Here is a 22760-nt window from a genome sequence, read left to right as displayed (position 1 = left end):
TTTATTAGCTTAGTGTTTTTCAACCTTTTTCAAACCACCGGAAACTGAAAAAATCCCGTGGCACACCAACAGTACCTCAGCCAAAGCGTAACTGTGCTTAGTGGAAATTCCTGTAGATTGCTTAATGTGATTGTGTAAATGTGATTGCTTAAAAATGTTTCCAGAAAGGGGAGGGCATTTATGCACTTTAAATAACTTTCGATTTCATCATTTCATTTCATCAATTTTCGATGTCTTTCACAACGTTAGTCTAGTTTGAAGAATTACGAGACATATCTTTTTTTTTTTTTAAACATATTCTTGTATTATTTTCTTTATATATATATATATATATATATATATATATATATATATATATATATATATATATATATATATATATATATATATATATATATACAACCAAACATTGGTACATACAAACAATGGTAATACACTTCCCTGAAATTATTAAAAAAGAAAAAGAAAAACACACAAGACTAACATTGGTGTGCACATATTTTCATTCACCTTATTCCTACCATTACCCCCCGTTCCTGCCGCAGATTATCAATTACTATTATTTTCCAACAAAATAGCAAAGTGTTTCCAATTTTTTTTTCAAACATTTGTGTTTTATCTCTGACAATGTAGATTATTTTTTTTCCAATGACATAGATATGGATATTGCCATAAGCAGTAATAGTCACTTTTGCACAAATAGAATGTTCAGCCAAGTTTCCAAATTTGCCAGATCTGGTCTCCTTAGGAAGTAAACAGGGACATCAATCATTTGTAATGATGGTCCGGCCAAGCATCCTGAATTCTGGGAAAACATGTAGCAACTTCCAACAGCCTACAATACTTATATGGTCATGTGTTTGTGTGTGTAATATTGTGTATTGGATGGTGTAATGGATTCGCGAAACGTACTTGGTCCAGTCTCTATTTAATGTGTCTGTACTTTGACTTCTTTGATGCTGACCATTGACAACTAGATGCTGTTATGCTGATGCTGATCTTGAATAAACTAAGTCTGCATCCCACGACCTCTGTGTCTCTTCCTGCTCTCTGTACACCCTGAGATCTGTGGAACCTGCAGGCCGGACAACAATTCAACCGCAAAATACAGAGTTTTGGTTCAAGATTAAGTCTTTCTTTGATGTTATGGCACTCCCATATACAATGAAACAAGACAGCTCTTGATTCATCGTATTTAATACAGGTATTCGGTATGTTATCATTAAACTTGTGTAATTTGGTCGGGGTTATGTACATGCGTAGCAACCTCTTATGTTGTAGCAACTTCAAATTTGTGTTAATCGTTTGCTTTTGGGCCTTCTCTAGAGAAGTTCTCTTATCCATATCCTCCCACCATGCCTGTAATTTACTCCTTGAAGACTCTTAAGAACCCGAAACAAGCAAATCATACTAAAAAGAAATGAAACCCTTTCCATGACAATTTTCTTCTTCCAAAGTAGAAAGACTAGGTTTTGTGCAGCTGAAATATGACTTCTCAGCTGGAAATATTTAAAGAAATGCTTCCTAGGAATTCCATAAGTAGCTGTCTTCAAATGACATTAAGATTTTGACTTTACATACATCCTGAATTGACTTTAAACCTGCCTGTTCTGTCCAGGGACTAAGGTGCATGAGGGTGAGGGTGTGAGAGTGTTTTTAATGAGAACTGCTGCCACTGGTTGATGGTGACGAATGACAAGCGCTGTTCTGTTCTTGGGTTAAGACGCACAGTTTTGTAAGGTGATTTGGTATAACTTTAATTTGTTTAAGGTAATTAATAGGTGTTTTGTAATATAGAAGTGCATTTTTGTTTTTGACAATGGGTGTGTTTATTTCTGTGTAAACCATATTTTTTCCACTTGAGTATAAACCGACGGAAAATAAAGGAGCAAAGTTCCTGGCCTGTGAAACAAGTTTGGCTCACTGTTGATTCTATGTTCACGCACTGGGCTAACACACAGATGGAACTGTACTGCCCATGATCGAAAACCTCCATCAGAAGTTCCTGGTTTGAATGGGGCAAAAGCGAGACAAACTCTTAGAAATACCCCTGAATCTCTCAACATCAAACCACACATTGATCATATTCCTCACAATAGGGTGAGATGTATTGTTCCTCAAATGTCTAAAGTCTGCCGAGTACAAGTACATATCTAATGATAACTCCTTATCACTGCACTTAACGTGCAGGATTCTAAATCCAACCAGGTTGCCTTTCCTTCAAAATAAAACATAATAGTTCTCAATTGAGCAAACCAATAATGTCATTTCATATTGGGACATTTAACCCCTCCACCATCATATGGCAAATACAACATTGACAGGCGTAATCAACACTGCTTATTTTGCCAAATCTTTTTGTTTCTCCCTTCAGGGGTCGCCACAGTGGATCATCTTCCTCCATCTCACCCTGTACTCTGCTTCCTCTTCTCTCGAACCTACAAACTTCCTGTCCTCCTTCACCACGTCCATAAATCTCCTCTTTGGCCTTCCTTTTGCCTTTTGCCCAGCAGATCCAACCTCAACATCTTCCTACCCATGTACTGGCTCTCTCTCCTCTGTACATGACCAAACCATAACAATCTAGCCTCTCTGACTTTGTCTCCTAAACACCTGACATGTGCTGTCCCTCTTATATACTGGTTCCTGATCCTAGCCGTCCTGCTCACTCCCAGAGAGAACCTCAGCATCTTTAATCTCTGCTATCTCCAGCCCTGCCTCCTGTCTTTTCCTCAGTGCCACTGTTTCCAAACCATACAGCATTGCTGGCCTGACCACCGTTTTGTACACTTTTCCTTTCATCCTTGCCGACACCCTTTCGTCATACATCAGACATGACACTTTTCTCCAATTATTCCATCCTGCCTGCACCCGGTTCTTCAGCTCTTTGTCACACTCTCCATCGCCCTGGACAGTTGAGCCTAAGTACTTAAAATCCCCCACCTTCTTTATTTCTACATCCCGTAACTTCACCTGTCCACTTGGGTCCCTCTCATTCACACACATGTATTCCGTCTTACTCTGGCTACCCTTCATTCCTCTCCTTTCTAAGACATACCTCCACCTCTCTAGCTTATCTTCCACTTGCTCCCTGCTCTCACCACCGATCAAAATGTAATCTGCAAACCACCTGCAGCACACCTCACCACTGTCGTACACCTGGCATACATGTCTTGTACCACTCAAACAAGAATAGTTTCTAACTCTGACGTCTGTGTCCACAATCAACTCGGAATAAATGTGTGTACGGATGTTTTGATGCTCACGCTCTGATCGCTGTTTGTCTGCTCCATATTGAAACACATGACAATCATGATTTAATAAAGGGAGAGAGGAAAAAAGCTGCAATTTCATCTTTATTAATCAATCATCAGTGCTGTAAACGACGGTGGGTCAATATTTGCTCATTTACCAAAAGCAAATATTCTCATCTTACATACAGCTGCTTTGACAAAATGGATATGACACTAAAACTACTAGATTGCTCTGGAGAAGAGTCTATAAAGATTCAAAGTAACCGAAGGTTAGAAACACACAAAGAACTAAGCGGCCACACACACAGACACACATGCATTTGTTTCGCTATATTTGCGCCAGCCTCTCACCCTGCACCTAAAGATCCAAAATCTGCTAAAACCATAAAACACATCATGGAAGAATATAATATCTCTGATCCCTGGAGAACTTTAAGTCATCTGCTAAAGTTTATTCTTTTTTTTTTCTTCCTGTTCACCACACAAATGCTTGACTACTCTCAGCAATGTCAAGTTGTGACAATTGTTGTTTCAGATCATGCATCGACTTCAATGACTGCACAATTTCAGAAATATCGGCCCGAGCGTCCATCTTAGTGTCTTCATCTTTACCATTTGAAGAGGACTTTGTTAAGCTAATTTCGGAACATATTGCATTTTTTATGCAGACGAACAAAATACCAGAGGTTTCAGCATCTTTGCTGTGGGAGTCGATGAATGCCTTTATTAGAGGGGATATTACCTACATAAATTCAAGCGTCAGAGCAGAGCTATCACAATTAGCTCAAAGTAAACCAAACTAGATGAACATTATGCTGCTCCTAAAACACAACAGATATACTAAGAATGATTATCTCTACAGTCCAAATGTGATGTTATATTGACAAAATATACAACAGATCTACTTCTTAAGTAGCGGTCTACTTTCTATGAACAAGGAGATAAAATGAGTGAACTGCTGGCTCATCAGCTGTGACAAAAATCATCCTCACAAATAATTTCACAGATCAAAACATCAACAGGTATTACAACAGACCCCTCAGAAATTAATGATACGTTTAATAAGTCACATTATATGCTTCAGAGACAATGACAACTCTAAACAACTTTAACAAATTCTATGAAATTTGGTTAAAGCGCTGGAGCAACCATTCATGATCAATCAATTTCAGAAATCAAAATTACAGAATCAGAATCAACTTTACTGCCATGGTCAGTGAGGATCCCACCAACTAGGAAAGTGCAGTCAAAAACATAATAATAATCAAAATAAAATAAAATAAACAGTAATAATAGAAACAACTATTAAATAAATAACCCACAAACAACAAGGGCTGATTCCTGCCAGAGGGAAGAGGAACAAACAGTCCATGTCCAGGGTGAGAGGGGTCGGCTCTGATCCGACCTGCACGTCTCTGGGTCCTAGAGGCATACAGGTCATGAAGAGGTGGCAGGCTGCAACCGATCACCTTCTCAACAGAACGTTCGATGCACTGCTGTCTGCTCTTGTCTCTGCAGGTGGCGCTGTTGTACCAGACGGTGATAGAGGAGGTGAGGATGGACTGGATGATGGCTGTGTAGAACTCCACCAGCAACTTCGTCGGCAGTCATAGTTTTCGTAGCTGCTTCAGGAAGAACATTCTCTGCTGGGCCTTCCTGATGAGGGACCTGACGGTTGGCTCCCATTTGAGGTCCTCAGTGATGGTGGTTCTTAGGAAGCAGAAGGAGTCTACAATGGAAATGGGTAAACCAGCCAACATGAGAGGGGACAGAGAAACTGTTACTCTCCTGAAGTCTATGATCATCTCCACTGTCTTCTGGGCGTTGAGCTCCAGGTTGTTGTGGCTGCACCAGGACACCAGCCGCTCCACCTCCCTCCTGTAAGCCGACTCATCTCCATCTGAGATGTGCCCGATGATGGTGGTGTCATCCACAAACTTGATCAGCTTCACGGACTCGTGGCTGGAGGTGCAGCAGTTAGTGTACAGGGAGAAGAGCCATGGAGAGAGAACACGGCCCTGAGGAGACCCAATGTTGAGGGTCCGAGTGTCGGAGAGAGTTGTCCCCAGCCGCACGTGCTGACTCCGGCTGGTCAGAAAGTCTGTAATCCATCTACAGAGGGAGTCAGGCACTTTGAGCTGGCGAAGTTTGTCTTCAAGCAGAGCTGGAAGAATTGTGCTAAAGGCAGAGCTGAAGTCTACAAACAGGATGCAGGCATATGTTCCTGGGGAGTCCAGATGCTGCAGAATGAAATGAAGGGCCTGGTTCACTGCATCGTCCACAGATCTGTTGGCTCTGTAGGCATACTGCAATGAGTCCAGGTGAGAAGCAGTGATGGATTTCAGGTGAGAGAGAACCACGTGGCTCGTAGTTAGTGACCACCTTGAGCCCTCTCCACACCACAGCCGAGTCATTGGCTGAGAACTGCTACGTAAGTTTGTCAGAGTATGTGGCCTTCGATTTCTTCAGCTCCCTCTGAAACTGATACTTCAGCTCTTTGTAGCAGTTCCTGTGGCCACTCTTGCAAGCTGCCTCCTTCTCCCGCCTAATCTGGCTGAGTTTAGCTGTGAACCAAGGTTTGTCATTAGCATAACTTACCTTCGGGCGCGTTGGAACTATGCACTCTTCACAGTAGCTGATCCATGAAGTCACAGTGTCTGTATACTCATCCAGATTATTGGTCGCACCCCTGAACACCTCCCAGTCTGTGGTCTCCATACAAGTCTGCAACTCCTCTTTAGCTTCACTTGTCCAGATCCTCATGCTCCTAACAACAGGCTTTGCAAGCTTCAGCTTCTGCTTGTATGTGGGAACAAGATGAGGGGAGGGAGGGCGCTATAAGCATTGTGCAGCGATGTGTAACAGTGATCGAGCACAATCTGCTCTCTGGTGGGGCATTTTACAACCTGCTTGTACTTGGGAAGCTCCTCGCTCAGAGTCACCTTGTTGAAGTCACCAAGCACAATCATAGGAGAGTCTGGGAAAGTTCGCTCCTCATACAGAACCTGATTTGCGAGCACACTTTGAGCTTCATGTACATCCGCGCTGGGCAGGATATATACAGCAGCCAGAATAAATGAGGCGAACTCATGTGGGGAGTAAAATGGCTTACAGTTCACGATCAGACATTCCGGAGAGGGAGTGCAGTGCTGAAAGATCACCGTCACATCCGTACACCAGCGATTGTAGATGTAGAAACACAGTCCTCTGCCTTTGGTTTATCGGTGAGCTCCGGAACCCAGTCTGCACTGTAAAGCTGGAATCCCACCAGATGAGATCCGGGACAAGATCGCTCAACCACGTCTCTGTGAGACACAAAACACAAGAGGAGGAAAAGGCGTCGGAGAGGATTATGGCATAGGTTCCTGGGGAGTCCAGATGCTCCAGAATGAAATGAAGGGCCTGGTTCATGGATTTCAGGTGGGATAGAAGCAGGCACTCCAAGGTTACTTTGGTTTTCAATCGATGGCCACAAGTGCACGATTATCTTATATTATATTATTTATTATTATTATTTATTTACATTTATATTATTTTTTATTTTTATTATTTATATTTATTATTATTATATTTTTTTCCCTCCCCCTGGAACTGCAACCTTATCGTGGTGGGGGAGTTTGTGTACCTTGAATGATCCTAGGAGCTATGTTGTCAGGGGCGTTATGCCCCTGGTAGGGTCTCCCATGGCAAACAGGTCCTAGGTGACGGGTCAGACGAAGAGCAGTTAAGAAGCCCAGATGAAAACAACAACAACATCAAGGACTGTGACGTCGCCCGGCATGGCGCAGCCGGGGCCCACCCTGGAGCCAGGCCTGGGGTTGGGGCTCGAATGCGAGCGCCTGGTGGCCGGGCCTCTGCCCATGGGGCCCGGCCGGGCCAAGCCCGAATGAACGACATGGGCCGTCCCTCCTGCGGACCCACCACCCACAGAGGGAGTCATAGGGTCGGGTGCAAAGAGAACTAGGTGGCAGTCGAGGTCGGGGGACCCGACGACCTGGTTCTTGTGGACATTCTCTGGCTCTTGGAACATGGAATGCCACTTCGTTGGGGGGGAAAGAGCCTGAGCTTGTGCAGGAGGTTGAGAGGTACCGGCTAGATATAGTCGGTCTCTCCTCCACGCACAGCCTGGGCTCTGGAACCCAACTCCTCGAGAAAGGCTGGACCCTCTACTTTTCTGGAGTTGTCCATGGGGAGAGGTGGCGGGCTGGCGTAGGCTTGCTCATAGCCCCGCAGCTCTGCAGCTTCATGTTGGGGTTTACCCCGGTGAACGAGAGGGTCGCGTCCCTACGCCTACGGGTTGGGGACAGGTGTCTCACAGCGGTCGCGGCTTACGGGCCGAACAGCAGTGCAGACTACCCAGCTTTCTTGGAGTCACTGGGAGGGGTACTTGACAGTGCCCCAACCGGGGACTCCATTGTTCTACTGGGAGACTTCAACGCTCACGTAGGCAATGACAGCAAGACTTGGAGGGGCGTGATTGGGAAGAACGGCCTTCCCGATCTGAACCTGAGTGGTGTTCTACTACTGGATTTATGTGCCACCCACAGTTTGTCCATAACGAACACCATGTTTGAGCACAAGGGTGACCATAAGTGCTCATGGCACCAGGACACCCTTGGCCGGAGGTCTATGATAGACTTTGTGATCGTGTCATCTGACCTTCGGCCACGTGTCTCGGACACTCGAGTGAAAAGAGGGGCAGAGCCGTCAACCAATCACCACCTGGTGGTGAGTGTGATCCACTGGCAGGGGAGGAAGCCGGTCAGACCGGGCAGGCCCAAACGTATTGTGAGGGTCTGCTGGGAACGCCTGGCGGAACCCGCTGTCAGTGGCGTCTTTAACTCCCACCTCCGGGAGAGTTTCTCTCAGATCCTGAGGGAGGTAGGTGAGTACCACGAAAAAAAAATAAAAAATGGGGCTACAGTTGCGGCTCATTCATACGCTATAAGGTGTACTGCTGCAATTTATTTGAGCTTCTCTGATACCTTTTACATTACAGCCAGACGAGTAACTAATTTTGCCAGTTTGACTTTGATTTTTGATTCTTATTCACTCTTCCGTTCATGAGTGTGCTCTGCTGTTTCAATTACAAATTCACAGAAAAAAACGTGCAGACTCATAATATGTAGATGAATTTTATTGATTTAAATTCATTCATCCATTTCAGTGAATACGCCACATTTTTGTTAAAATAAATTAAACTTAATGTGCTGTGCATGCATGTGCGTGCACGCACGGGCAGCTAATTTTTAAACAGGCATTGTCATTGGCTACTGAAGCGCTGCCAGCGTCATCAAGAACCCCAGGGACAGACAAACCAGCGGACCTACTTTGGAACAGGTAAATTGCACGGCTAAATGTTAATATAAATGATTATAGTGCTCCAGTACAGTTGTCAAACTTTGTATTTGTGTCGTTTAACTCTGGTTTCAGTTCTATTTCATATGTGCTCCGGCCTTCGCTATTGGTTAATCCACATCGAGGCACTGGCCTCGGCCTGACACTTCGATTGAATGGCTCTCCAACCAGGAAGGCACCACCCACCACGTATAACTCTCCCCTGCCCCCGCCGCTCTGCTCCTTTTACCACTCAGCCTGCAACTACAACCATCGGGTTAATATGGAGCGTTCCTGTTCGTCTTGTGCTGAATCTCTTGGTGAGTTCGACAAGAATGACGCCTGTGTCGTCTGTTTGGGCCCGGATCACCTGAGACTGCTAGACTCCTGTCCCGCCTGTGTGCCTCCTCCAGGAGGAGAGCGCCGCAGGCGGACGGGCCTAGCACGCTGGAAGGGAGTCGACCAGGAGTCGGCCTCTCTTCCAGTGACCCAGCCGCCTCAACCCACTCCCAAACGAGCTCCAGCGAAACTGGTTTGGGCGGACGTCATTCAGGAGGATGAGCGTCGTTTTTACGAGGAAGAGGTCCACCTGAAGATTTTCGAGGACGACGACCTGGGTGCACTTGCACTCAATATCTGGGGATTCTCCTCGACTCTCGGTCCACGACTGTGTGTCTGTCAGACGAGAGGTTGTCGAAATTTCGAATTTAGAGTGAGCGAGGTGATGACCTTGTTAGGTCTCATGTCGGCAGCGCATTCGGTGGTCAAGCTGGGTCTGTTGCACATGAGACGTCTTCAACGTTGGTTTGCACGTCACAGGCTCGACCCAGTCAGAGACAGATCGAAGTGGGTGGCCCTTCTGGCCCAGGTTCGACTAGACCTGATTTTCTGGGCCTCCAGCAGTCGTCTGCACGAGGGTGTCCATATGGGCTGCGTCTAGCGATATGTGCACGTATTCACGAAAAAATGAACGTGCTGAATCACTTTGCGCCACGGTTGGAGGGCCATCGCTTGATGGTCAGGTCGGACAACTCCACGACGGTTGCGTACATCAATCGCCGGGGGGGAGTGAGAGCTCCCTCTTTGTACAGAGTGGCGGCTCGCATTCTGATGTGGGCGTCTTCTGATCTTTTGTCTCTGAGAGCGCGTCATGTTCCAGGTGTGCTGAACATGGATGTGGACAGAATGTCCAGAGGAGGCATGTTGGTGTAAGAGTGGGGTCTCGCGCCACACGTGGTAGAGACGGTTTGGGCTTGCTTCGGGGTTCTGGTCGCGGACTTGTTTGCGTCAAAGGAGAACTACAAAGCCCCTCTGTAGGGCTTTGTAGTTTTCCTTTGACAGGGCTTCTGTATGCCTTTTCTCCGCTGAGACTGTTAATGCTGGTCCTTCTACGCGTAAGGACGCAGAAGTTGACGTGGCCCCCGACAGTCCTGGACAAAGGCCAGGCGGCATCCACACTGAATGTGTTCGCGGCTGCCATTTTGGCGGGGCACCATTCCTATTGGAGACTCCTTCTGCTTCCTAGGAACCACCATCACTGAGGACCTCAAATGACAGCCAACCATCAGGTCCCTCATTAGGCAGCTACGAAAACTATGACTGCCGACAAGGTTGCTGGTGGAGTTCTACACAGCCATCATCCAGTCCATCCTCACCTCCTCCATCACTGTTTGGTACAACAGCGCCACCTCCTGGGACACAGCGCATTGTACGTTCTGCTGAGCAGGTGATCGGTTGCAGCCTGCCACCTCTTCAGGACCTGTATGTCTCCAGGACCCAGAGACGTGCAGGTCGGATCAGAGCCGACGCTTCTCATCCTGGACATGGACTGTTTGTTCCTCTTCCCTCTGGCAGAGCCCTGGTGGGTGATGCCTTCCTGGGTGGAGAGCCAATCAATCGAAGTCTCAGGCTGAGGCCAGTGCCTCGATGAGGATTAACCAATAGCGAAGGCCGTTAGAGGGCTATGCACATATTCATAGAACCTGGGTTACATGAGTAACCATAATTTTCATCTAGTGCCAGTTAAGCATAATGAGTTTCTTTAACAGAACTAGGTTATTATCATATGATTTTAGCAAGATTAAGGTTAGCCATTTGTTTTGGTGCGTGTGTTTAGTTATACACGATCTAGTTCAGGATTCAGGTTCTTAACCTTTTTTGATCTTGACGCCCACTTCTCCCAGAAGAAATTGGCCTGGGGCCCATTCAAGTAATAGAACTGAGTCATTACTCTTGATTTCATTTGTGATCAATAACCATATTTAATCTACTTACATGTAAACAAACCAAAACCTTGCGAAATGACATGAAACCATGTGATCATTGCAAAGATATTTGTCAAAGAAAAGTCCAACCAGCAGCAGAACCAGGTGCAAGCCATGTACATGAAATTCACTAAAGAAAAAAAGAAAAATAAATACACAAGATGAAAACTGCTGAGAAAATTGGAAAAGTTGAATAAAATTCTGAATAAAATAAATATAATAAAACCATGTCTGAAATTCATAAAATAAAAATAATCTATTTTACTGAAAGAAGAAATAAGTAAGCTGTAAATGAAAGTATTATCATAAAATGTTCTAATTAATTTTCAAAACTGCTTCAACAGATGCTTCCATGGTTTTTACCACCTCATGACCTGTCTAGAACATTGGCCTGTGGTGTTTACACTGTGCATGTTTATGGTACACAGAAGGTCAGGAATTACACTGGTCTTCGTAGTTCAAGGACAGAAAGTGGTGAGGTATGCAGCAGGAGTTAGGGAAGGTTTCAAGTGGATCCTAAGATTACACCAAGAATGACGTGGTGAGAGGAGACGCTGTGGAAGTACGAGCTGGAAAGGAGAGGAATGAAGCTCCGCAGATGCAGAACACTAAAAGTGTGTACACCAGAGAGAGAGAGAGGCAGGAGGACTGGAGATGGTGAGAGAGCAGAAGAAGTGAAAACAAATGAGTTGAGGATTTAGAAAACAGTCATAGAGAGTGATGGACAGATTAAAAGAGGTGAATAGGAAAGTGCAGGCAGGTTGGCCCAGGTGAGGACGGTTGATGCAGTGATCTGTGATGAAGAGTAGCAGCAGTTCATCATTTTTAAGTATTCACTCCTCATGATTTTTTTCTCTTTATTTCACCAACTGGATGCAGCAGTTGGTGAAACAGATCTTCGGTCCAAGAAAAACTCTGAGGTGATATCGCATGTGACTTCTGGAGAGATCTGCTGTTGGTCATGTCAGAGTGTAAAGAAGGGATTTTCTTTTCTGGTCTTTCATGATAAAATCATGAACTAGAAAATTCTAGAAAAGTGGTATTGAGGGGCAGGAATGATGCGAACTGTTCTTCTCCCTTCTCTTATTCACTCTCTGAGAAACCTAAGTTTGAAGAAACACTGGCTGAATTGTAAGTAATGTAACGAGAATGAAGCCATGTTATGTAATGGTCTTACAATTTGTCCTGTAAGGAATTTGCAATGTGTTAGAGGAGAGTGAGATGTTCATATGTTTGTGATGAAAACAGACAGTTGTTCATGACTAGTAATTACTGCACGTGTCTTTGTACATCAACAGTGTGCTCATGTATTTTGGTTCCACTCTAAATAAAACATTTCAAGCTTCCCTGGATGTGTTATTGGGTGTAAAAATTGGGTCAGTTTCCTCAAGTGTTTATCAACAAGTTGCATACACCACTGTTTCAAGACTGAATTCGGTTTCGGTTTCGGGGTCCTCAAAGGCACATACTGACGTGATAGTGCTAAACATTAAAGTATTGAGCCATTTACACACCTTTGTACAGTGCTGCATTTCTAATATGAAATCAGGGAAAAAAAACTTCAATGAGCCAATGTAATATTATGGTGCACATTATTTAGCTTTCATTCTTTCAAGTTTTGGAATTCCAAACTTTTCATGTGTTGCCAAAGAGTGCTTCACAAGTAAACAGGTCCTTTAATTTCAAATTTAATGTGCAAAAGCAATGCTCTTTATGTTTCTATTGTATTTTTAAGACCTTCTCCATTCTGTAGCAGAACCTCATCACTGTCTTTCCACAAATTTCCTGCCACTATGCCTAAAAAGATCAACAACCCAAGATTTCTGTTCGAGACAAATTTTTTCCAGCAGTCTTCTGGCTTGTCGATGTCCACTGTGTAAATCTGAAATGAACGATTGCGATTGTAATAAATTAATTGGCAATTGATGTTGCTTTTCCCACCTGATGTGCAAGATGAAGAGCGACAGTGGAGATAACAGCATAGTAAGGTAGAGTCTGATCAGCATTGATGCCAGCAACAACCAGACCAGACATCATTGCCACAGAGAAGCCACAAAGCCAAGGTTTGGTTTGCTCCTGGAACCTCAGAGCAGTAGATTTCACTCCTATTTTGATGTCATCATCCTTATCCTGGCAATGAATCACAAGACAAAACATTACAAACAAAGCATCCCCAAAACATCTTGAAATATTTCACCTGGTGGGCGTATATGGTGTCGTATATCAGTGTCCACATCACCCCTGAAATGTACAATGGAAGACAAACGGACCAATCACAGGAGCCTCTGACAGCAGCCCACCCCAGCATTGCTCCCCAGTTGAATGTGAGACCTGAAGGGATCAAAACTTGAGCTGCCTGCACAGTGGAAATGTCAATCTAGACGGTGGACATGGACATACCAAGCATCAGCTGGGGCCAATAACTGATTCTCTTTATAAGCGGGTAGGTGATCACCAGAGACAAAGAAGTGGCACCCAGAGCGATGCTGTGAGGATGAAGACAATTTAAAAGACAGCCTAAACGTGACATCATATAGACTAAGTACCTGTAGAAGTTGAGACAAAGAAGCACCCCAAGTGCAAGTGAGAGCTGTCCTCCCAGGAAAACGAAAGCCTGCATCCGAGAAACCTCACCAGCCGCAATTGGTCGATTTGCTGTCCTGGAAACCTGAAAACAGAACATCCATAAATCCTGATGTTGAAGGACCTTTGCCATACTGAAACAAGATATTTAGCATCATCCTACAACTCAGCCACTAAAGCAAATGTTGACTGAGAAATGCGACCATGAGAGGAGAAGAATCACTTGCATTCTGCTTTCATTACATTCAGACGACGACTGCAGCACATTGAGCATTCATAAACCATTTGAGTTATTTATCATTGCCAGTATTTTTCTACGTCATGGTACATTTGCTTTTCACAGCTTGATTTATGCATTTGTAAATTTGTAGTTCAGAAGCCCCCATCCTCTACAATTTTTTTCTGTGCTTTCTGTTGGTATGTTGTGTTGTTTTTTTTAATTTGACATACATGATTTATTATGGACAGTAACACGCTGCAGTACACTCGGGATGAGATGTTAGCATTCTATGCTTACTCAGAGCCGAACAGATTCTGTGTGCGGACAGGACGGCAAACGGCGGTAAGAGGAATAAAGGGGGCTTAGCAGCATTTAGATAGATGGTGGAACTCCGGCCATATCACTGTCGAAGAACAGCTTTGTGCTAAGGACATTGAGCTATTAGCCGTTAGCATGAGGCCATATTATATTCTACCTTCATTCATTCAGTACGTGTCCTGCAAAACCAGTGAAAATAAAACCATGGACCTGCTCTATGCAAACACCAAGTAGGCATATTATCTCCTCTCCCTTTCCTGGGCAAATTTGACCACAACTTGGTCCTCCTCAAGCCAGTGTATAAACAATTGGTAAAGAAGCAGCCAGCTACCAGGGACTGTTTCGACTCAACTATGGGGGAAGTTTTTAGTGATGGCCATAGAAAGCATATTGACAGTCTCACTGACAACATCGACTCATCAACTGCTGTGAAGAGAACAGTGTACCCACCAGGACTGTACGGTGTTTGTGGCTACGGAGGAAGATTCTTGAGGGGAAGAAAATGTACTGGGAGAAGATGGAGATGTCAGCTGCAGTAGAACGACACCAGAGGAGTCTGGAAGGGCCTGAAGACCATCTCATGCTTCAATGTGACCAAGACTCAAATTTAGGGGTGTGTGGGGCGGGCAATGACTTGAACCGCTAGTTTAACCGGTTCGACCAGTTGCCTGCCTCCAACCCCACTCAGTCCTCCATGCTGAAGCCTCCACTGTGTGCTGCAAATCCCACTCAGCCACACCCTCTAACATCACTCTCCCTGTACCAGCGTGCACCTGACTCTGACTCCAGTGAGGACTGTGGCAAGGACAGCATCAGTTCCAGGATTCTGAAATCCTGTGCGGACCACTTTGTGGAATTCTCCAGCACATGTTCAACCTAGCTTGAGGCAGGGTATTGTCCCTCATCTGTGAAAGACATCCAGCCTGGTTCTGGGGCGCTGACATCTCATCTGAGGAAGACTCCAAAGAAACTCATCTTTGCCCAATGGAGCCCACTGGTGAGCTCCTCGATGGACCCCTGCAGTTCGCCTACCATCATATATTTGACTGATTTAATGAGGAAAAACATATTGCATGCAGCTGTGGTTCATTCTGTCTGTGATCAGCCCGCTGACGTTTGTATTGCGCAGAGCCATATTGATGTCAATGCAATGTTGGACAAAATGTGCGTTAGTACTAACCAGCAATTTCACTGCAGTATACCATTTATCACTGTTAAGTTACATCCCTAGCCCCAGTACATGAGGACCCAGGATTGTTTAGACACACTGCTCTGCTGCACAATGGTGCCTCAGGGCAGGATCCAAGCAGGAAGCAAGCAATGAGGACTATTGATAGACAGAGTTATACGATCAGAAACCTTCTGAAATCATAAAAATGGTCAACAAAGTGTAACAACACGGTCAAAAAGACTAATGATTTGTAGTGAGATTCCTTCTTCAAGCCATACAAAGAGACAACCCAGTGAATGCTAAAAAGCTTGCCACATTCCTGAGCAAATCTGGTTGACAAAAATCACCAGCTGGGATCCCTCCCTGACCGCTTTGTTTCCCTTTCTCAAAATGGATGGAAGGGCAAGGCTGGTCCAAACGGACTTTGTGTGATGAAGCATGCTCCACTGAAGGACAGAAACTTAGTGAACAAAGGAATTGTGTGGTCAACTTTGTGTAGTAAAACATGCATTTGTCTTCCAAATATTGGTTGATGCAATAATGCCATTAAATGTGCGTGACTGAATGTTTAATTGACTTATACAGCCGATATATCCTTATTCTAACTCAGTGGATTTGTTCTGTGCCATGTTTAGACACATTCTGATGCATTCTATGGGATGGTGAAGAATTGGAAGTTCATAAGCATCATTTATGAATCTCAGATCATGTTTTACAAATTGAATAAGTATATCTGACCTGTGAAATACAATTGAATGCAAGATGGGGAGCAGATGGTGTAGTTACAAGGATATACATCCAATCAGTAGCACTACACTATAATTCTGATTACCCACCAGAGTTGGGTTGACCAACCAATCATCAAACAGAATGTGCCTGGGTTCGACGTCAGGTGCACAAGTTCTGTTCAGCTCGAAAAAGCAGTCGTCAGGTGTAGATTCTCAGTCGAGTACAAAGAATGGTGAGAGGTTGACTTCCAGATAGCAGAGCTGCAACCCAAGCTTGGGGCTTTGTCTGGACTCAAAGAATATTTTCCCTCCATTTCTGACAACGCAACCGGGTTCCTTCACAATCCGCCCGACTGAACTCCAACACATCACAACCAAAACCCTTCTACGCTCATCAAAAGTGCTCCATCAGACATTGCCTTGTCCAAGTGTATATCGCACACCGCTACACGGACTTTATTAGTCACACAGTGTTCAATTCAACAGCCAAACCCAACGCACACCTAACCAGCCTTGGAGAGACTGCCTCAGACTGATTTGGTACCAGAGACCTTCATCCAGGCCGTCTACTCCTCTGCATGACCTGAACTCTGAGTTCGTCTTGGTCCACGTCACAGCTGCTTCATCTGGATTGGCTGCAGAACCAGCCATCTCCAGCCTGGCAATCCTGAGCCCTTCCTCCTGAATTCCTCCTCTCGTAAGACGCGACTCACTTTACTTATCATGGATACCAATCACTAGGGCTGTGTTAAAAAAAAATCGATGTTCCGATTCTGAATCGATTCATACATCAATTCCATAAAATCGATTCGTATGTCCAAAGATCGGATTAATTAATTTACGTTTTAACACATATTCTCCGGGTGAAGTCCAACCCCTTTGACGACCTCACGAATCACGTGACGCGACATCACCCAACGCTCCTGTCCAAGCCATCCACCAGGCCACAACAAATGAAACTCGAGCGAACTTTACCACTACCGGGTAATTCTGCACGCTCTGTCAAAATAACTGAAGCGATTGCGGGCTTCATTTGCAAAGATATGCGCCCGTCTTCCGTCGTTGAAAACAAGGGCTTCAGACGGCTAATGAAAGTCACAGAGTCACACTACGCTAACCAGCACTCTGTTTACATTTTCAGTGGCTGAGAATATCTTTTTTTCATTTTGATAATAACATAAAAATGCATTCGTATTAAACAGCAGCATCTTTTGGGTGAATTTTTAATGTTTTTAATGTAATGTGTTCTAATAATGCACCAGTCCCATGAGCAGTCACATCTGGCGTTCTGTGTCTGGATCTTTATTATCATTTACTATGAATCCTTCATTAATTTCCTGTTGAATGTCAATATGATACTAGTATTAATACGTTGCGTAACTTGTCATGTGATTATGGCAACAGCTCAGAAAATGGTTTAAATACTAACGTGATTCGAGATTGGAACGGATTGAATCGAATTGAATACCCAGCCCTACCAATCACAGATAGATGCTTGGGTATCTTGATCTGAGAGATTAGTGACTTAGCACAGATGAGTCAAAAGAACTTCACTTTCACTCAGTCTGAAATGAATCGGTGAGATTAATGGGATCATTTGCATCCCTCACTTTACATGGCCTATCACTTCATGGCTGAGTTGCTGTTGTTCCCAAATTCTACTATTTTGTTATAATAAAGCTGTCGGTTGACTGTCAGCAAAAATATCACTCCAGGCAGCCCTCGGCATTTGACTGTCTATTTAGGAGCGAGGAAACGTCATTACTGGATTTGTTGCACAGGTGGCATCCTATGACAGTTCCAACGTCGGAATTCACTGAGCTCCAGAGAGCGGTCCATTCTTTCACAAATGTTTGTCTAAACAGTTTGCATGCCTAGGTGCTTGATTTATATACCTGTGGACAGGTCACGTGATTAGGACACCAGATTCTGATCATTTGGATGGGTGGGCAAATACTTCTGGTAATATAGTGTATTATTGATGCCCTTCATTGTAAGTGCATTGCTTTGGTGTGTATTATCAAATTAAGAGTCTCTGATCAGTAAAGAACATCAAATCACGCCTTTAGTAGTGACCTCAGATCAAGAGATTGATTGAACTATTTCAACAATTAGCTATGGTTAATTCATTCATACAGTACATTATATTATTCGAAACATAATAGATTCCCTACTAAATATGAAGGATGGTGCCCAATTTATGAGGCTTATTACTTTGCAATATTCCTGAGGACCTTCTATGACTCTGTGGTGGCATCAGTTGTCTGAAGACCTGGCATACAGACAGAGACAGCAAGAAGCTGAATAGACAGGTGAAGATGGTCAGATCTGTTCTGTGCTGCTCTCTGCACTCAGTGGAGAAGGATGCAGCAACCGTCCGATTCCATTCACTTATCTAAGACATACGGACAGTCACAGATTTAAAGAGGCCCAGACTTCCCTCCACACAGAAACCTCTTGCAGCTCTTCTGCAGGAAACAGAACAGTGCAACTCTTATTGGAAGCATCCAGGAAACACTTTGACAAGATTCTCAACTAAAGTTGCCTCTGTGGATATAGGGTATCAGCAGAGCTGCTTTCTCTCCCAATGTCCAAGGCAGAAGTCAAACTGAGAAAATTAATTTCAACAGAGCTTGTGACCACGGATGAGAGCAGAAATGCTGCTCAATCAGCACGTAAATCTGTTTCTAAATATAACAATTCACTTATAACAATAAAATACAAATTAAAACAATAAAAACACCATAAAAAAGTGAATGTGCTTAAACAAGGAGGCAAGGATAATGCTAAAGAAAGGTCTCAGTAGCAGGAAGAGGAAATGGTTCAGCAAGACTAGAACAGGATATCTAAAATCGAAACAGCAACACACTAATGCAGGAATCATCATATATGAAAGAGGTTGAAGTACCTTCTTGTCAAACTCTTTATCCCACATATCATTGATGGTGCAACCCGCTCCTCTCATCAACAGAGCACCCGTCCCAAACAAGGTGAGCATCCCTACATCAGGGAGACAGCCTGGATCTGCAGCCAGAGCAATGCTCCACGTACATGGAAGATACAGCAGCCAAGTACCTGCAAAGATATGACCATGGTTCAAGTTACAGGATGGCACACTTTTCATCAGCAACACATCCAACACTCTTTGAGTAAACTTGATGGAACAAAAACATTTATTTCCAGATATATTTTGAACATATAAAAATCGAAATCAAATTTTGATTGGCGGAATGGTTGATTGGCGGAACCATATTTTTTTACTGCTGGTGCACGAAGTTGTGACAGCGGATGTTTGTAATGCACGTACTGTGAGTGTAATTGTGATTCAGTGTACACTGTAGCAAAGAATGGAGGAAATACCAAATGATGGGAAAATGTTTCAGCAGAAATGGTTGGAGGATGAACTACTCAAAAGATGTTTAAAGATGATTCCAGCGATCACGGAATTGCAAATGGAATGATTAATATGGAATGCTGTTGAGCTCAGAAGATGGCAGAATTTTACATGATGTGGCAGGTAAATTGTTTTTGTGTGGATGAGGCACATGTGTTAAGGGAAAATTGCACAGAAGAAAGCTAATCTGCATGTTCTCCCTGTGTGCGTGTGGGTTTTCTCCGGGTTCTCTGGTTTCCTCCCTCAGCCAAAGACATGCTCAGTAGGGTAATTGGACACTCTAAAAACTGCCCCTAGGTGTAGAGGTGTGTGTCAGTGGTGTGTGCCCTGCGACGGACTGGCGACCTATCCAGGGTACGTTCCTGCTTCTCGCCCAATGATTGCTGGAATAGGCTTCAGTACTCCCCGCAACCTAGGACAGGACTAAGCTGTGCTTAGCTGACGAAGTAATAGGCTCATAATGTAAACAGAAGGCTATAGATAGTTGGGTTAAAGACACATTGCAAACTAAATTTCTATTCTTTCTTAAAAAGAAAGACTTAAAAAGAACCAAAAACTTCAACTCTGTATTCTGACTTTGGATCACATGTTGCACTCAAGCATCGCCATGATGACGGTTGGAACTGTGGGTCTTAATACTTGACAACTTGGACAACAAAGATGTGATCAAATAAAGAGGAAGTGTGTGATACATGGGTTGGAAAGTCAAAATCATTTCGACTTGTGTTGAACCGCCACTGTTCGGTCACCGGCAAAACGGATCTCACGAAAAATCTCTGAAAATGCTTGAAATGTAAAATCACAGCTTACTACGCGAGTCTTGATTTCAAAATAATCCTATGTGACAGAAATAGAACATCACAAAGACTAGGTTGTGATTACGTTCCTGTTGAAGCCATTTAAAATGCGTGAACGAGCTTCAGTAAATTTAAGCTGATTTCTTGTATACATTTTAGTTGCAGTAGTGGACAGGCGGTGGCAGGAGCAGACAGAAAGCTTGGAGTGAACACACACATACACACAACCAACTACTGTGTAGTCTGCTCACTATTTTATCTGACTGAGTACATTTATGCAGACCTCCCTGTTTTGACTGTTTTTCACACATCTAAGAAGGTTTGTTTCTCTTGACTCAGTTCTAGACATAAATTATTCCTAAAGTCATCTGTACTCAAATGGAATGAATTTAAATCAATATATACAGGAAAAATACTTATTTTGGGGCCAGTAAAACTCTTTTGGACAAGTGGTGAAAAAACGTTACATGAACCGGTTATTAGAAAGTTGATACAAAACCTACTATTTTAAAACACATCCATGGGCTACTCTCACAGGCACCATATTGATGATTTCTGCATAATGATAGACCGCATGCCTGTGACAGCAATGCCACAGCATCCATATTGTTTTTCAACATGTGTTTTTCTTTTATCTTCATTCAAGTAATGTTCAGACATCAACAGATTATAGCTTGTGAAGACACAAATGATTCTGATTGAATTTCTCATTTTCAAGCTCATTGAGATGTAGTTTAAAATATGATTCAGGACATCTGTGGCTGTAGCACACCAATATGTTTGAGGAGCTTCTTGACAAAATTGACAACATATTTACAGGGTTTGGAGATTGAATAACATTTGAATAACATACAACTAACCGATCGGTTTGTCAAGCCTCATCAGCCTGAGATATGGTTGAAGACGAGCAGGAGCAGCGTTGACAATCGTTGCAGGCGGCATACCAAGACTTCTTCCATTGCTTTGTATTTTCAGTCCCCTGGTTAATGGAGTACACACATTCTGGCCATGAAGTCCTTCTCCTCTCCACAGTGTGTTTGAGTAGTGATGGCCACTATTCAGACGCATGCGGATGCTGCTGGGAAGTCTTCTGAGGGCACCCAGGGCAAACTGGCCAGTCAGCTTTGAAGGGTGCAACATGTCTCCCAGCCAGTCAAGCGAGCATGCTCATAAATACACCTTTGTAAACAAAAGTAAAGGAAAAGGTTGTTGAAAATATTAAACTAAATGTAATTTAAATGTAAAATTAGGGTTATAGATTGTGATTAAATGTTTGTTTTGAACATTAAATATGCCGTATAAACCATTGACGTGTGTTACTTTCGTTTTATTATTATTAAAAGGGAAAAAAACTCACCGCGTTTCAAGAAGCTTCAATGGCCAGGCGAGATCGAGGACGTTCTGACACTGTTGCAGTACGTCTGAAAATTGTTCCGACAGAAACTACAACTCATAGGAACTGTATACTGTACGCAGACACGTGCTGCTGAAGTGTGCTGGCAGTTCATTTAAATGAATTAAAACACACTTGAACAAATCACAGTATTGCACATTTCTAGGCTCCACCGAAATGCATAAAGTAACTTTAAACAGATCAGTTCAAAGATTCCCACAGGCTTCGACAGCAGAATGACGTAAGCGTAGACTTCCGTCTCGCAGTTTCACAAACTTCAGAGTTAAAGCTTTTGAAATGGTTCGTCCATCACAATCGTTGAATACAACCAAATCTATATCTGGTTGTATTCAGAATTTGAGTGCACTGTATATCACTGTCATTGTCTTGATTTAATCTTTATTTTAGACCAAAAGATGGCCTTAAAAAATTATTTTGAAAATATTTAACGGAAGTGTTTGTCAACCCACGATGAAAGCGGAAAAATAGTAAGTTTCGTGTCCGCAGGAGAAATTGTAAAAAATAAAAATAAATAAGCGTGTGGACTTGGCTGGCTTGTTTCTCCTACGCTGAATTGTAATCTGGAGTCTTCTCAAGGAAATAGTTGTAAAGGTTAGTAAACGATTGTAGTGATGGTGAGATCAAGCTTCCTGAAGCACTGAGGCATTTAGAGGACTTGGTTCGACTCATGAGTCGACTCTTCAAGAAGGGTCAAATGCGCTCTGGCACCACCAAGTGGACATTAACCATAAGATTCTGCAAGCAGGAACTTCAGTTTCCCAAAGCTTTCAGTAGGATTGTCATCAACAATATAAGACATAGATGGGGGTAAATGCTATAATGGCGTTTGAGAAGGCATCGATGAGATGTACACACACAGAGCAACATTTAATTTCAGCTTTTTCTTATTTTAATTTACTGTTTTTGGACTGAGCATGTTCCTTTTCTAAGACAAAATTTCCCCCACTATATCTGTGATCCATTTTACTGACCTTGTTGCCAAAGATAAGATGCAACTGTTCCCAAAGCGGGAAACACTTTCTCTTTCTCAATGGTTCCATGACAACAGTCATCGATAATCGATACACAGCTGCTCACAAAACGTGACAAAACGGGGAACCTCCACTGCGTTTTGCGCCGCTTAAATCTGGATTTAACTGCTTTATCCAGTTCCTGAACCGGTCACATGGTACAGCCTGTTCGAGGCTTCAACCGTCTTCAGCTACGCCATTGAGCGCTGCCTGATGACTCGGTACACGCACCGAAGGGTGGACACAGCGAACACATCACTAAATGATTGG

The 22760-nt window shown here is 43.5% G+C and overlaps 1 protein-coding gene across 1 annotated transcript; it reads right to left on the bottom strand.

Moving 5' to 3' along the window:
- Positions 1-8250: 8250 nt before the first annotated feature.
- coq2 (coenzyme Q2 4-hydroxybenzoate polyprenyltransferase) lies at positions 8251-21670 on the bottom strand. Its single transcript, XM_053871834.1, has 8 exons — positions 21424-21670; positions 20927-21245; positions 18784-18950; positions 13402-13523; positions 13256-13341; positions 13053-13186; positions 12797-12985; positions 8251-12737 (listed from the first exon to the last, which is right to left on the bottom strand). Exons 2-8 carry the CDS (start codon positions 21204-21206, stop codon positions 12567-12569), a joined length of 1149 nt encoding a protein of 382 aa, XP_053727809.1. The 5' UTR covers positions 21207-21245; positions 21424-21670; the 3' UTR covers positions 8251-12566.
- Positions 21671-22760: the final 1090 nt, after the last annotated feature.

Source organism: Synchiropus splendidus, chromosome 7, assembly GCF_027744825.2.
Source record: "Synchiropus splendidus isolate RoL2022-P1 chromosome 7, RoL_Sspl_1.0, whole genome shotgun sequence".
Lineage (NCBI taxonomy): Eukaryota > Metazoa > Chordata > Actinopteri > Syngnathiformes > Callionymidae > Synchiropus > Synchiropus splendidus.
The sequence above is the reverse complement of the archived record's forward strand: the minus strand, read 5'-3'. Positions and strand labels throughout refer to the sequence as shown.